General features: G+C 37.7%; 1 protein-coding gene across 1 annotated transcript; it reads left to right on the plus strand.

Moving 5' to 3' along the window:
• The first annotated feature begins 13,712 nt into the window (after positions 1–13,712).
• LOC150089560 (protein ZBED8L-like) lies at positions 13,713–14,792 on the plus strand. The gene has a single exon (XM_090390031.1). It carries the CDS (start codon positions 13,713–13,715, stop codon positions 14,790–14,792), a length of 1,080 nt encoding a protein of 359 aa, XP_090246157.1.
• Positions 14,793–17,275: the final 2,483 nt, after the last annotated feature.

Consider the following 17,275-nt stretch of genomic DNA (forward strand, 5'->3'; position numbering starts at 1 on the left):
TGGGTTTGTTAAAGGGAGGTCTTGTCTGACCAATTTGATTGGATACTATGATGTGGTCACAAAGGAACTGAATGCCAAAAATAATTTTGATATCATATACTTGAATTTCAGGAAAGCTTTTGATACTGTTGCACATGGAAAACTAATGTACAAATTGGAGAGGTATGGCATTAAGGGTAAGTTGCTACAATGGATAAAGGGATGGTTGAGTGGGAGATGACAGAGAGTGGTAATCAATGGACACTGCTCTTCGTGGACAAATGTTATTAGTGGAGTCCCCCAGGGTTCGGAGTTGGGCCCATTGTTGTTTTGTATATTTATCAATTATATTTATGAAGGTATATCAGGTTTAATGTCCAAGTTTGCAGATGATACAAAGGTTTGCAGGGTTGTTAACGACTGTAAAGACAGTATGCTACTCCAACTGTATCTAGATAAGTTGGAAAAATGGGCTGAGAAGTGGCAACTGAAGTTTAACATTGACAAATTCAAAGTACTGCATATGGGTAGCAATAACCGAAGAGAAAAGTTCCAACTATGTCGTACTACACACAGGGAAGTGGAAAGTGAAAAAGACCTGAGGTTAATTGTGCAGTCAAATATGAAGTTCACTGAGCAGTGCAGACGGGCTGCCAGGGCAGGTCATGGAGTATTTTCAGCGATATATAGCAATTTTGCCAGCAGGGACAGGGAGGTGATTATTCCGTTATACAAGGCAATGGTCAGGCCACACGTAGAGTACTGTGAAGAGGTCTGGAGGCCTCATTTTAGGAAGGATGTAGAGTTGCTGGAAGGAGTACAAAGAAGGGCAACAAGATTGGTGAGGGGAACAAAGGGGTGCTCTTACCAACAAAGGCTTAAGATCTGCAAATTGCCACGCCTGGAGAGTTGGCACCTGCAAGGTGATCTGATTGAGGTGTACAAGGCCTTGAATGGGTTGAGCAAGCTGAATGCTGATGGGATTCTTCCTCTTGCTCAGACTAAGAACCTGAAGGGGCACAGTTTCAAATTGAGGAAAGATAGTTGTAGAATAGAGGTGCGGAAATTTGCCTTTAGCCAGCGAGTAGTTGATAGGTGGAACAGGCTTCCATCTTTTGGTGTGGAAGCTAATAGCCTAAATAAATTTAAGGCTGAGCTGGACAGGCATTTGGGACGAATGGAGGGGTGAAATGGGAGGGTTTTTTATTTTTATTTTGGCTGATGCTTCATAATCTTACTTTCTTGCATTGTATGACTGTAATGCTAATGCTATATTTGCAGTGCAGCAAATGCCAGTGGTTTCCTTACATTCTATAGGTAATTCTACAGTGATCTCTCTCTCTCGAAAGTTTTGTTAATCTTTCAACTCTTTGTGCTATTTTTCTTTTTTCTTTTTTTTGTTTTGTATATTTTCCAGCTATAATTTTTATTTTATTTTATTATTAAGACCATAGAGCACTTTAGGGCTATAAGCCTCAAGTTGCAAATAGTCAACTGACGTGTAAGTTAGTGCAAGTGTCTAATTTCTGCATGCAGCCAGCTACTAAGTAACTAGAAATTGGCATAAGTGAGTACATCTCACATTGTATATATCTCACAATATGAGATGTACTTAATGATGCCAATTCCTAGTTACTTAGCTGGTTGCGTGTAGAAATTATGCACTTGCACTAACTTGCAAGTGCATAGAAATGATGTGCAAGTTAGTGAAATAGTTAATTAACTTATACATCAATTAACTATTTCGCAACCTGGGGCTTATAGCCCTAAAGTGCTCTATATCAAGATTTCCTCCCTCCCCAGAAACTGGGGTTTTTCGTCCAGCAAACAGACAAATCGACCATAGAACACACGTAATTAACAGACAAAAGACACAACATGGCACATGAATTTAATTATTCGGGTGGCCTAAATATAATAGTATGGTTTTGGGTTTACCTTAATTACTTGCACACCATTAGGCATCTCTCATATTGTGGAGTTATACTTCGCAACTGGGTTGTCATCATTGCATCACTAGGGTATCCGCCCACCCACCCACCGATGAGGAGCCAACAAGCCCTGAAACGGTGCCGTCTGGCAGCGGATTATCCAGGTGTCATCGTAAGGGGGTATGGCGACAAGGTCCAGGTATCATCGTAAGGGGGGCATGGTGACCAGGGTTTGAGTTTTTTTTTTTTTTTTTTTAGATTGCCTCTTGCCTTGTTTTTCTTTAATTTCAATTTTTTGGTTAAGTGGGCATATGCCCATCTGCCCACCCCTGAATACGCCCCTGCCATCTGGGTGGTGATATCTGCGGAGAATAAGTAACAGTAGTCTTCTCCATTGGTGAAGCGTTACTTATTCGATGTAGCGCTGTTGTTGTTGTTGCTGCTTGCCCTCGAAGAAACTAAATTGAGGAGCCCATCAAGCTCTCAGCTGCCCACATCAACGCCAGAGCTTGCACTTGGGCATCGCGTGACACAGAGACAACCCCCAAGGCAGAATGCGCTGGTCCCGAAGGAACTAGTAGTTGTTGGTGACTCTATTGTCAGGGAAACGGGGAACATGCTTTGTAAAAAAGATAGGTGGAACAGGACCAGGGTATGTCTGCCAGGGGCAAAGGTTGATGACGTTGTAGAGCGAATATCATCTTTTAAGGGCACAAAAGGTGATATAGTTGTACACGTTGGCACTAATAATATTAAGAGTAGGAGACCAGCAGAATTACTTAACAAGTACAGGTCACTGTTGAACAAAAGCCGAGAATTAGGGTTGAATTTGAAAGTGTCTGCAATTCTGCCCAGACACGATAGGAGGGAGTATATGATGAGAGCCTTGTCGATCAATTCGGCCCTGGAAAGATTGTGCAAGGCTCAAGGGGTAGAATTTTTTTCAGCCTGGACTGTACTTGTTAACAGGAGAGATTGCTTCTACAGGGATGGGATACACTTAAATAGAAAGGGTGCAAGAATATTTGCTGATGCTATCGAGGCAGTGTTAGGTGGGTCGGAAAACTGCTAGCTTGGGGGGAGACAAAGACCAATAGATTGACAGTAGCCACTGGCAGAGGTGAAAGAGATTCTTGCACTGCTTCTATTAGAATGAGCAGAAGCCTGAAAAACAAGATGCATGGTATTTCAGAGACTGCTGGGAGCCATTGCGGTACAAATAAACACATGGGTTGTGTTAGGGTAGCTAAGAATAGAAACAGGTGCAGGTATACTTGCGTGTACACCAATGCTAGGAGTTTAGTAAATAAATTTGATGAATTTGAGGTATTGCTCAAAACATCAAAGGCAGATATTGTTGGGATATCAGAGACGTGGTGTCACACAGATATAAGGGATGCAGAACTGCAATTTGGGGAGTACAACGTCTACAGAAAGGATAGACAGGATAGGAAGGGAGGAGGGGTTATGCTATTAGTTAAGAAACACATAAAAACCAAGGAAGTGAAGCCAGTCGACATCGCTGGACAGTGCACTGTTGAGTCAGTTTGGTGTGACATAAGCATTGGGAGATCAAAATTGAGAGTAGGAGTGTGCTATAGGCCTAATGACTCTGATGAGTATAATAAGGAACTGTACAGGGAAATAGAGTGGGCCAGTAAATCAGAGAGTCTTATAATGGGAGATTTTAATTTCCCAGATATTGACTGGAATTTGGGGGCTGGTTACTCACACACTAGCAGGGCTTTTGTGGATTTATTGGATGATTGTTTTCTACATCAGCATGTTCAGGAGGCAACTAGAGGGAGTAATACTCTTGATTTGATTATCAGCAGTGATTCTTCATGCATTAAGAATCTGCAGATAAATGAACCACTAGGTGGCAGTGATCACAGTGTGCTGAAGTGGGATTTACTGAAAGAGGTAACTACCATTAGGGGTAAAGGGAAGGGTTATTGCTTCCGTAAAGGCGACTACGATGGACTGAGACAGTATTTAAATTCTATACAGTGGGACCAACTGATGATGTTACCAACAGCAAATTCAAAATGGGAAGCATTCAAAGAACATATCTTGGAAGCTACTAGGCTTTACATACCAACTAAGAAATATTGTTCAAGGTTTAGGCCAAAATGGATGTCAGATGAACTAATGAGGCATATGGCAGAGAAGAAAAATGCATGGGATACTTACAAATTAACACATGACACAGAAGCCTATGATAGATACAGGTTGATATGCAACCAAGTTACAAAGGAGGTTAGGAAGGCGAAGGCAGATTACGAGAAATCCTTGGCAAGGGATGCAAAGAAAAACAGCAAAGAGTTCTTTACTTATGTAAACTCTAGAAGGAAGGGGATGAATCAGATTGGTCCACTTGATATTGATGGGTCAACTGTTGATGATCCTGCTCAGGTAGCTAACAAACTAAATGAATATTTTGCATCGACATTCACACATGAGGAGTTATTCAGCAAGGGGAATGCCAGAGGTGTATTCAACTCTAGCAGTAAGCTACAGAATCTTGAAATAACTGGGAGTAAAGTGGAGGAGAAACTGTTGAAGATAAACACAAGAAAGGCACCCGGGGTGGATGGGATCTATCCAGTTATATTAAAGGAGGCAGCAAAGGAAGTAAGCAAACCCTTAGCCATAATTATGAGAGCTTCCTTGGACTCAGGGGAGGTACCCATAGACTGGAAATGTGCAAATGTGACCCCAATTCACAAAGGAGTATCAAAGGCTGACACAAGTAACTATAGACCTGTGAGCTTAACTTCTGTTCCAGGAAAATTAATGGAGGCACTGGTTAAAGAAGCACTGCAGGATCATTTAGACAAGACTTCAGTTATAGCTCAGACACAGCATGGTTTTGTTAAGGGGAAGTCTTGCCTGACCAATTTGATTGGATACTATGATGCAGTCACAAAAGAACTGGATGCAGGGAATAACTTTGATATTATATACTTGGATCTTAGAAAGGCTTTTGATACTGTTGCACATGGAAGACTGCTACACAAATTGGAGCAGTGTGACATTGGAGGCAAATTGCTGCTATGGATAAAGGGGTGGTTGAGTGGGAGAAGACAGAGAGTGGTAATCAATGGACACTGCTCATCGTGGACTAATGTTATTAGTGGAGTCCCTCAGGGCTCAGTGTTGGGTCCATTATTGTTCTCTGTATTTATAAATGATATTGATGATGGTATATCAAGCTTAATGTCCAAGTTTGCAGATGATACAAAGGTTGGCAGGGTTGTCAAGGACACTACTGACACTACACTGCTGCAACAGGATCTGGAAAGGTTGAGCAGATGGGCTGAGAGGTGGGAAATGAAGTTTAACATTGACAAATGTAAAGTACTACACATGGGAAACAGCAACCCCAGGGCAACGTATCAACTCTGTGGTACTACACTGACAGTGGTAGAGAATGAAAGGGACTTGGGGGTGATTGTGCAGGCAGATATGAAGTTCTCTGAGCAGTGCAGACGGGCTGCAAGAGTAGCTCATGGAGTATTGTCAATGATATACAGGAATTTTTCCAGCAGGGATAAGGAGATGATTATTCCATTGTATAAGGCAATGGTCAGGCCACACCTAGAGTACTGTATACAGGTCTGGAGGCCTCATTTCAAGAAGGATGTAGAGCTGCTGGAACGAGTACAGAGAAGGGCAACAAGATTAGTGAATGGAACAAAGGAGTGCTCTTACGAGGAAAGGCTTAAGTTTTGCAAATTACAGTGTCTGGAGACTAGGCACCAGCGAGGTGATCTGATAGAGGTGTATAAAGCCTTGGATGGTTTAAGCATGCTCAATGCTGATGGGATTCTTCCTCTAGCTCAGAAAAATCACCTGAGAGGGCATAAATTCAAATTGAGGAAAGACAGATGTAGGATAGACGTGCGGAAATTTGCCTTTAGCCAGCGGGTGGTTGGTTGGTGGAACAGACTGCCATCCCTTGTGGTGGAGGTTGATAGCCTAAATAAGTTTAAGGCTCAGCTGGACAGGTATTTTGAACGAACAGAGGGGTGAAGTGGAAGTGGGTTTTTTTTTTTTTTTTTTTTGGGCTGATGCTGCATAAGCTTGCTTTCTTGCATCAAATGCCTCTACTAATGCTAATGCTAATGCTAATGCTTGGGTTTTATTGGCGCATTAGCGACTAAGGCTATAATGCGCCACGAGGTAGTGCAATATCATGGTAACTCGTGAAGGTATTCAAAATATGAGATGTACTTAATGATGCCAATTCCTGGTTACTTAGTAGCTGTCTGAGTGTAGAAATGAAGCACTTGCACGTCAGTTAATTTTATTATTTATTCTTCATTTTTAAGAGCTGGAATTTTCATAAATGTGATGAAAGATAATAAAAAATTACTCCTAGACCAAGTCAATGTCGTAATTTTCTTTACGTAAAGAACCAGCGTAACACTCTTGCAAACTTTAAACACATAATTGGGGTGCGTGTGGACGTAGAACGACTGCAACTCTCTTAAATCTGCTTCAAGTTTAGACACAACTTTAGTTAAATGATTATAATTTAGAGATTTTTGTTGAAATGAATTAGACATGCTTTTTTGAATGACTGTTATTTTTTCCTTATGACGTGTGCATATAGATTGCAGATAAAAAATCGAGAAAAACAACTTTCCATATCCTTGATATTGTGCCCACAGTTAATCATATTAATGAAGGCCATGCAATGAGTGTACTGTTTGCAGATGGATAGAGGAATGCAGGCCTTGATTTATAGGCGTGGTTTTCTAAAGAGATGCCTTAACGTATGCGTCTTCTTTTTGTTTGTCTCCTACGTTAAGGCACAAAATCTTTAAAATCAACGATGCCAATTATATTTCATTTCTAAGAGCCTATAAGAGAAGGGTATTGATATTCACGCTCTGTACTGTATGTAATCATATGCATATATGTGCTGGGTAATGCAGGACGCCATTTTAGGTGTGGTCTCGTACGGCCACAGTTGTCAGTCTTGGGTGTGGTTGGGCTCATTTTCATTCCATTAAAAGGTCGAAGTTAAAAACAAAAAACGTAACCGTTGAAAATGAGATGTTCGGTCCACCCTTACCAGTTCTCCTATGAATGACATATTTAACCTGGTCCTCCTCCTTCCTTTCAGTTTCTTGGCGAGGGAGGAAAACTACTTAGATTAACCCCTATTGAACATGCGTAAATGATAAGATTAACCATTTTCAATGGCATGTTTTGGCTTCTCTGTAGGCAGTTAAAAACTGTGATATTAATCTTTAAAAGTAATGATTTTCATTATAATCTGAAGTCATATAGGAGAACTCAAAATTGAAAAATGCATCAATTTCTCCCCTTTTAAAAAGCTTTTTTTTGTTAATTTATTTTTGTATCTGTTTTTGTTTTCAGTATTTAAACTATTATAGTATGGAGACAGAGACTGTAAACTATTAAAGTTTAGTCTCTGAAAAAAAACATTATTATTATTATTTTGTTATATTCCTTAATAATGAAAACTATATTAATGACAATCATTCATGCTTTTATTTGCTGTAATTCAAATTCCCTTTTGTCAGATTTTTTTTTTTTTTTTTTTTTTTGTTAATTCATGAGAACGTTCGCGTGTTGGTAGAAGACCTGCACACTTTGTTGATGTTGTTTCCATAACTGCTTTAAAAAAAAAAAAAAACTGAATGAAAATTCCGTTTTTCAAGAAAAATGGGTCATTTTCATCACCTAAAAACAAGGAAATAAAACTTTATCAGTTCTTTCGTGTTTAAACCGTTAGACAATTATTACAGTAAGACATAAGTTTTATGATTAGTTAACCAAAAAGAACAAAACGTTTTCATCAAGTTTTCTTTCAAACTTGGTAAAATAGTTCTTCAAAAACAAGACATGTTATGAGTAGCCTTCAGAGAAGATGAGTTGTCAAAATCACAAACGTGCAGGTGGTGCTTTCAGGGCGATCTCGGTTAGGGATTAAAGGGGATATACCCCCCCCCCCCCTACTTATGATCCAAACAATTCGGATTTTTCTGTCGCTATAGTCAATCTCAGTTAACTTTTGACGTTCCTTCCGTATTGATATGGGAATTGTGGGCATCGTTGCAGAAAATCGACATGAAAAAGATAGCACTAAAAGCTGAATATGTATGAAATACAGAAGTTGTCTCGAAGAAAACTTGGTCGAATAAAATCATCTATATTTTATTATATTATATTAATTCATCTATATTTTATTATATTTTATTTTATTTTATTAAATCATCTATATTTTATTATTTTATTATATTTCATTTTAAATGAAATAGTTACGTTACAATAAACAATCCTGATTAGAAGATTGAGATATTATTATTATTATTATTATTATTATTAGCCATATGGTGCAAGGAAGCCTGAGGCTTATACTGCACCAGACAAAAAAAAAAAATAATAATAATTTACCCTAGGACCCAGAGAGAGAGAGAGATGTAGAAGGAAATCACCAAGAAAGAGAAGAATGATGATATCCAGCTCAGGACCCTGGGTGTGCCAAGCCCATACTCACCAGATGTGAGCCCCTGGGGGGATAAGCCTGCCGCTTCTTCAAACAGTAAAAGTGAAGACGGAAAAGGCAAATGTTAGTGTTTCTTTAATGTAAAAAGCTTGTTCAGACATTTTTTAAATAATTAAAATATGTTATTTTTAGTTAAACTATTTGTATTTAGGTGTTCCCCGTTCAGTGTGACAGTCACACAGGTGGCTGTGACACTGAATGGGGAACACTTGGGGGATAGATACAGCGCCATGCTACAGTTAACAAACAGCAAATTCCGGAAAGCTTAAAGTTATATAGGATAGTCGTTACATGATGATTGCTAGAAACACTGCTTTAGTTCTCCCCCTTTAAATTTTTAGCCTTATTTCCTAAATCTTAGAAAATCCTGGGACCGTTCCTGTGTGCTTTTGATAAAACACCAACTATATGTTTGATAGTTCCTGGTCAAAAACCAAATGCTTGTAGCGCTCCCCATCCCCCCAAAAAACATGTAGCTTTTCTCCATGCAACTTCTTGTTTCCAGAGATGAAATTGAAGCTTAAAGGAAAACGATTTAATGGCATTTCGGCGATTCAGCAAAAATCGCAGGAGTTACTTCAAGGCACAAAAAAAATAATAATAATAATAAATAAATAAATAAATACAAATACAATAAATAAATAAACACATTCGTATAACCTCAAATAATGGCCTTTAGCTGCCGTTGCGGTATAAAATCTCCAATAATAGTACTTCATATATTATTATTCAATAAAACCTGCAATCAACGATCTATATGGGAGGGGGAGCGTGAAGGCCTGTCCCCTAAATCTAATTAATCGTTAAACTGGAAAGAAATACAGTAGATATATTCACCGAAGTTGGCCAAAATGTTATGAAAAATTTCTGTACTATGAAATAAAACACATTAAGCGTTGTAATATTGCATTTTACTGTATTTGAAATAAGCGAATTTTCTAAATGGCCCAGGGCACAGGAAATGTTTTGCTTACAGTTTTTTATAATATCAAGAACTGTCAAGGGCGTATTCAGGGGCGGGCAGAGGGGGCACATGCCCCTCCTTAACCAAAAATTTGAAATTAAAGAAAAAGAACGCAGGAGTTTAAAAAAAACCTCAACAGCCTGGTCGCCATACCCCCCCCCCCCTTACGATGATACCTGGATACGCCACTTGGAACTGTAAACTAGGATTAGGACTAGTATTGGACCAAGACTAGGAATAGAATATAAACTAGGATATTTTCCTTTTCAAATTCTGGAACAAAAATGGCTTCCATAAAAAAGTATGTAAAATAAAGATATACCATTCTGTATTTCCGAGGTAAAAATTAAATAATAATAACAAAAACAATTAAATGAATTAAATTATGCATTTATTTAATTAATAATTAAACAAATCAAATTATATTTCAATATTAATAATTTTAATTACTTATAATACTTTTTTTAATTCAATGCAATGAACAAATTATATCAAAATAGTAGAATTTCCCAATATGAAAAGATTGATACGCACTCTTTGAGTGGACCGGGTTTCAAGCCCGTGACTGCTAAATACGATTAATGTTGGTATTGATGATTTATTGTAAACCTCACTGACTTGCTGGTCGTGCCGGAGTATAAACAAGAACATTTTTTTTTTTTATATAACTCTATTTACCGGACTACATGAACACGTTTAATACAGTTGAGCTTTTATGACAAGGGATGGCTCGTTTACATAATCAAATCCTCTCACGTAGACATAAAGAATCGATAAGAACGATATCAGATCTTCACTTGTAAATTTTGGTTTCGTGACCATTTACATTAGGGAATACGCTTACCGCTTTTTTTTTTTTTTCCACACTTTACTCTTGGGTGCATAAAATGCCCAAGTCAAAAAGAAAGAACAGAAATTAATTAAAAAGAACACAGTGTTTCTTAGTTCAGATTTTACTGCTAGGAAAACACCACTACACGAGATGCGAAATATTCTACGGAAAATATATGATTAAGCACGGATTTTTCAAGGCAAAAAATAAGCGTCCACTTATACACAAATATATATGGTAACTATAAATTAAAACGCGCAAACAATTTAATAATGAGTAAATATTTTGTACACATTTTTATTCAGTATCAAGAGCAGCTATGCTAAAGATTTACATTTTTCCATACTGAAACATATTGGCACACCCAGGGTCCTGAGCTGGATATCATCATTCTTCTCTTTCTTGGTGATTGATTCCCTTCTACTTCTCTCTCTCTCTCTCTCGGGGTAATTCAGAATTTTTTTTTTTTTTTTTTTTTTTTTTTTTGTCTAGTGCAGCATAAGCCTCAGGCTTCCTTGCACCATATGGTTAATAATAATAATAATAATAATAATTAACTTGTATCCAAATTAAATCGAGCACGCCTAGAGTTGTTGCATCATTTATTAGTATGTAATTATTTAGGACACTTCATCCTTTTCTCGTTTTCTTGCAAGGGAGAAGCTAATACTTCTACAAGACAAATATATCGTGCAGGCAGTTATATTCGGTTTTTTCAAGAATTGCCCCACAATAGTTGATCCAGGGCTCAGAATGAACGCCTGAAAGCCGTTCCGGTTCGTCATACTCATCAGTCATGTCATGCACGCGTTAACTGCCTTCCGTTTCTAAAATTTTCCACTTCAAATCCCTGTTTGATTCTGTAATTTCAGATGTATGTCCTGAATAAAATTAAAAGAATTCTTTTTATTTTGAATCATGATGAAAATTATCTGTACAAAGTTTCTTTTTGCTTTTACGTAATGGTGTAAAGGCTTCATTTATTTATTTTTAATTTTGCTTTTGTAATGGTTGCGCTAAAATAATACATACACCATTTTTAAAAATAATAAAATAAAATAAACAAGACCTTATTGATGTTTCTTTGAACAATACATGGTGGACTTCAAAGTGTATTCAACAAAATAGCGTTAGTTATAAAATCTGGGGCTATTGTGAATTCTAAATACTGTACATATAATCTTCACATTAAGAAAGACATCGGATGGATGGAAGTATTGAAAGTATTGTGCAAAAGTTTCGAAAGTATTGTGCAAAAATATTAAGAACAATTTTCCTTGTAATTATGACAAAAATAACCTTCGAAGCGATAGTTTTGAAAGTTTTTAAGTAGAAGAATTTTCCACGAAATTGCAAAAGAGAAAGCGTGCAAAAATCTTGGGTTATTGCTTCAAACAGAAACCTGTTTTCAGATTATGACGTCAGCGTAGTCTGGTTATTTATCAAGATCGTTATCAAGCCTTCTTTATATGTATCGTTACACATTGACAATGATGTAGAATTCTCATCTGGAATTGTCCTACTTCCTCCCCCTCCTACGATGTAAACTTCATTTCACGGAGTTTTTACTTTTTGCGAGTATTCGACGGCACATGGTTTAACGCTGCAAGAACTTAACTAGGTTTTGAACACAAATGCGTCAATTCAAACCTGTTACGAATTAACAATAGCATCAAAACGCTGCCCACGGCTTCTTAAAACGTGATATACGATACCGTACCATTATGCATCATCGCTAATATATGGAACTGATGTTGGCCAAGAGTGAAATTATGACCAGGAAAAACCCGCACGTTTTCAGCTGTGGCTTTTGCATGTGAGCAGCGACTATAAATGACCTAATTAAGGTTTGTCGGTCTGTCATTCAAAAACATAAACACAAATACAATCCCACTTCCGGAAACTGCTCTCTGTTTTTGAGATTTGTGCCCGATGACTGAATAATGATTATCAAAGCTTAAGCGATAATAAATTTGCATATTTTAAAACTAGCAGTACAGCAAAGTCTCGTTTTAACAAATCTCAATTTAACGCAATGGAAACAACGGACAACGTCTGCTTAACCATAATTTTCGTCCGTACCGTACTCAATGATACAATTGCCTCAGTCTGATGGATTTACCACCAGTTAAAATAGTTTTACAATAAAGTTGCTTGCCAGAGAGCAAGGATTTTCCTCACCATCACCTTCCATCAGAAGCCAAGAGTGTAAGACCTCAGCAGGAGTTATCTGAACTTGCTTGTATTTGACAGCTCTTCATACCTTGAATAAGCTTTGGGTAATTTCCCCTAATACGACACGGCAAAATTTCATAAACTCTTCTACTCCACACAAGGTAGATGTAGTAAAATACAGTATTATACCATTTAATGTTTTTTAATTTCATAGTACAGTACGCTTTCGTAATATTCTAGCAGTTCGCCGATTATATCTACTTCTTTTGAGTTTAACAATCGGATTTCCGTCCCCCTCATGTCAAAAGCGGATCAAAGAAGTGGGAATTTCTTAGATCCGCTCGGTAGGCCAAAATGTTCCGTGTGGAATACCATGCCTGTAGTTTAAGTAATGATTGAGTATAATGATGAATGAAATTGTCAACACTTGAATCACTAGCAATTTGAATTTCATTTTTACATTCATTAAAATAACATCAAAAAAAGTAAAATGTAATCAGCAGTGAAACCACAGGTTTGTTTTAGACCTCCTATAAGATTTTTCGGGCTTCTCCCCGATGGGGGGGGGATAGCCCGACACATCGGGCCTAACTACCATACCGCGGACTTGGCAGTATGGTAGTTTCACCGCTGCTCAAACTTGTATGTATTGCATAACAGGTTCGAGCAGTGGCTTCCTACTAGAGTGACCTTGTGCCGTCCGTTGTTTTCCTTCCTGCTATAGCATTATTTATCAAGTTCAGAAAAAATATGTGCAGTAACATCACATCAAGGAGTCTTCTAATCTTTTGATCGATAAAGTTAGATAATCCAATAAACTATTTTGTTGCCGATTATTCTGGTCTTTGATAAAATAGCAGTTTATGAAAGTTAGTATTTGCTGTTTCAAGTCAGGATCGATTCTAGTGGGTGGAGGGGGGGGGATAAAGTTAGTGCAACGCACACGGCAGCTGTACCGGAAAGGGTCCCCAAACCCCAATCCATGCAAGAACAGTTCCTTCTTGATGTATCACCCCCCCCACAACATTAATTTTCACATCCAGTTCTCCTGAATTCTAGGATAAGGAGAACTGGATAAATTGGATAAAAGTGGTTGTTCTTTGGGTAACGACACACCTTGGAATACACATTAAAATTTAGCGTAAAAGTGTAGAAGTACTCTGAAGAAAGTGATCAGTCAGTGTGCACCGATACATCGAAGACAAGGGAGTCGTGAAACCACAATGTGTTGTGTGCTCTGCCGTTCTATGCAATGAGTCATTGAAAAAGAGTAAGCTCCAAGACCATATGAAGAGGAAACATCCAACATTGTTGTCCAAGCCTCCATCATATTTTCAACTGTTAGAAGAGATTATAAAGAAGCAGCGACTTACTAACAAGGATTCCAAAGGAATTAATCAAAAAGATGCGGCAAAAGCAAGCTTTGAAGTGGCTTACCTGATTGCAAAATCAAAGATTCCACACACAATAGGGGAAACGCTCATCTGGCCAGCTGCTTTTCTCATCAACGAAATAATGTGTGGGTCTGACCAAGCACGAAAAGTGGCAGCAGTGCCATTGTCCAATAATACTGTTAGTCGCCGAATTGAAATCATTGCTGGAGACATAAAGGCAGAACTTATTCGTCGTATCATTCAGTGTGGTAAGTTTGCTATTCAACTGGACGAAACCACGGATGTCTCCAACGATTCGCAGTTGATGGTCTACGTCCGTTATAAGTTTGAAACCACGATTGAACAAGATCTTCTTTGCTGCAAGCCTTTGAAAACGACCTGTAAAGGAATTGACTTATTCAACGCTATTCATGCATTTTTTAGCGAAGAAGGTTTAACATGGGATTCCTGTTTGGGGATTAACAGTGATGGTGCTCCCTCAACGTTGGGTCAGCATTCAGGCTTTACAGCTCATGCAAAGCAACACAACCCCAAAATTCTGTCAACACACTGTGTGATTCACCACCAAGCTCTGGCTATCAAAGGTCTTGTTCTTGAACTAGAGGAAGTCATGAAAAACGTCATTACCATAGTGAACGTAATCAAGGTAGGCGCTTTCAACACGAGACTCTTCAGAACCTTGTATTCTGAAACTGATTCATTACATAAGAACCTTGTTTTCTACGTGGAGATCCTTTGGCTCTCAAGAGGGAATGTTCTGAATCGCTTTTGGGAGCTGAGGACTAAAATTGAGATGTTTTTGGTTGAAAAGAAGCATGCTCTCGTTGTAAGAATTTCAAACATGAAGTGGTTAGCTCAGCTTAGTGATTTAGTTGATATTTTCTCCAACATGAAGTGGTTAGCTCAGCTTAGTAATTTAGTTGATATTTTCACCAACATGAATGCACTTAATCTGCAACTTCAAGGAAAATAGGATTTCTGCAAGTGAAAAAATAACAGCTTTTCAAGGAAAGCTCGAATATTGGCTAAAAAAGGCAGAGCAACATAAAACTGCATCCTTTCCCACCCTTTCTTTGTTCTTGGAGGATGCTTATGGGGTTGATTTCAGTGAAATCAAGGATGACGTGATCACCCACTTAACAAAACTATCTTTGCGTTTCAAGGAATACTTTGCTGAACTAGAAAAGTCCTTATATCAGTGGATTGTAAACCCATTTCTGTGTGACTTGACTGAAATCCCCGATAATGTTAATGTCTTTGCAGAGCAAATGATGAAGCTTAGGTCAAGCAGTCAGTGCAAAATGTTATTTGAAGAAAAAGACCATTTGGAGTCTTTCTGGTTAACAATTCACGATGAATATCCTGTGGTAGCTGGAGAGGCCGTGATACAATTATTGCCATGTGTGAAGTAGGATTTTCCACTCTTGTCTTCATAAAGAGCACAAAACTAAACCTCGAATATGATGTGAGGTGTGCTCTGTCTCCAATTGCTCTCAATTTTGCGGAACTAGTAAATAAGATGGAGCAGTGGCATTACACTCATTAGCTGCGACCTGGATGATGAAATATTCATGGTGAATAATTACCAAATTTTTCGTGGCTGCTAAAATGTTTAGAGATGTTAAAAATAGACATTGCATCAAACATATTGTTTGCTTCCTATTTTTTACCGATTTCTCTTCACTTGTCATATATATTTCCTGTGCAGTTAGTGTTTTATCTAAAATGTAGGTAAATGTAGAAAATGTTTACCTACATTTTCTGTGCTGTTAGTGTTTTTACATTGGGTGAAAAGGACTTTCTGATAAGCGGTTTTGGGTAATGAAGGAAAAAGTTTGGGAAGCATTGCTATATATCCTGTTCACTATATAGCAATGCTTCCCAAACATTGCTATATAGTCTGTTCACTTCCTTGTAATCTGTCAGTTATCACTTTCAATTGTCCTCTTTTATTCTGCACGTCTATTAGCAGGAAGTCTGTCGTTGTTTTTTGCCTTCCAAATACCTTTTTAGGTTTATACCCACTTCATTAAAGTATCCTGCGGTATTGGCCGGAAACGTCATTCAAACAGGTACGGTTTATCAAGGCAAATAACTTCTAAATTCTTCCAATTCAAATAATAACAAATAATAATTTTTTGAGGCGCACAAAGGTAAAGTGCAGCCATTATCAACCCACTGCAGGATGGAAGCCTCCTCAACAATTCATGCTGAGGGAAATGGATCATAATCTGCCACGCTGGTCCAGTGCGGGTTGGCAGATCGACTGTATTTAGCAGTCAGGGGCTTGAACCCCGGTCTACACAAAGAGCGTGTGCTATTCCACTCGCGCTCCTGACCACTCGGTACGGAGGCTTTATCATGTTCCTATAATGCGAAGTTAAAGGATGTCATTTGATTATAAATGATTCAGAGAAACTACAAATGATCAACATTGAATTTATCTTTACTAGTAAGATAAAATTTTTCTCTTTTTCAAATGTCCATTTAGCTATGTTTATCAGTAACGAAAATTTTATGAGGTTTTGTGAATCAGGAAATATCTGAAATTTTCTAAAGAGCAGATCGAATTAAATTTCACATCGGAATGAGGCATTTCTTGAATTAACGTTGTTGCGCCAAAAAAAAAAAAAAAAAAAACTTTTAAACCAAACTACACAATTTCCAAAACGAAAGTTTCAGGTTTTTTTTTTTTTTTTTTTTTTTTTTGTGGGGTGGATTACAAGTGATTAAAAACAAAATTATCAGCTAATTAAATAATTAAAATAATATACCATTTGCTGTTTCTATCTTCAATTTTTGCAATCTGAAAGTGAATAATATTTTTTGCTAAATTTTTTCGGACCAGAATAGCTTCGTTAATTAATGTCAGAGCAGGAACTATAAGTTCGTCAGAAGGCACGAACTGCAGAAATGACCGAGCCTAATATAAAATTGTTAGAGATAATTTCATTATCACTTCTGTCAGTATTTGTTACCCGGTATGGTAATGGGAAAACAATGAAATTATGTCACTTATGTCTTGATCAGACTGTTTTATCCCAGTGGTCAGGAGTGAGAGTGCATAGCACGGGTTTCTTGAGTGAACCGGCGTTCAAGCCCGTGACTACTAAATACGATAAATATTTGTATTGACGATTTATTGTAATCTCTACTGAAATGGTTGTCGTGCCGGAGTATAAACAGGAAATTTATTTATTTACTTCTGTTTGAGCTCACTGACTCTAGAAAAGATGTCACTGAAAACGGGCGACAGAAAAGTATCGCCCGTTTTTTTTTTTTTTTCCGGTTAAATATGCTCTTATTAATTTCAGAGTAGAAATAATTTTCTGCACTGAAAATTCCTTGCCGGATCTAATCTTGAATTTTTTGAATTTAAGGTGGTCGTATTATAGTTGCTAAAAAAAAAAAAAACATACAAAAAATACTGCATTTCTATAATGCAACTATTTAATT

The sequence above is a fragment of the Mastigoproctus giganteus genome, chromosome 2 (assembly GCF_048544385.1).
Source record: "Mastigoproctus giganteus isolate SK-2022 chromosome 2, ASM4854438v1, whole genome shotgun sequence".
Classification (NCBI taxonomy): Eukaryota; Metazoa; Arthropoda; class Arachnida; order Uropygi; family Thelyphonidae; genus Mastigoproctus; species Mastigoproctus giganteus.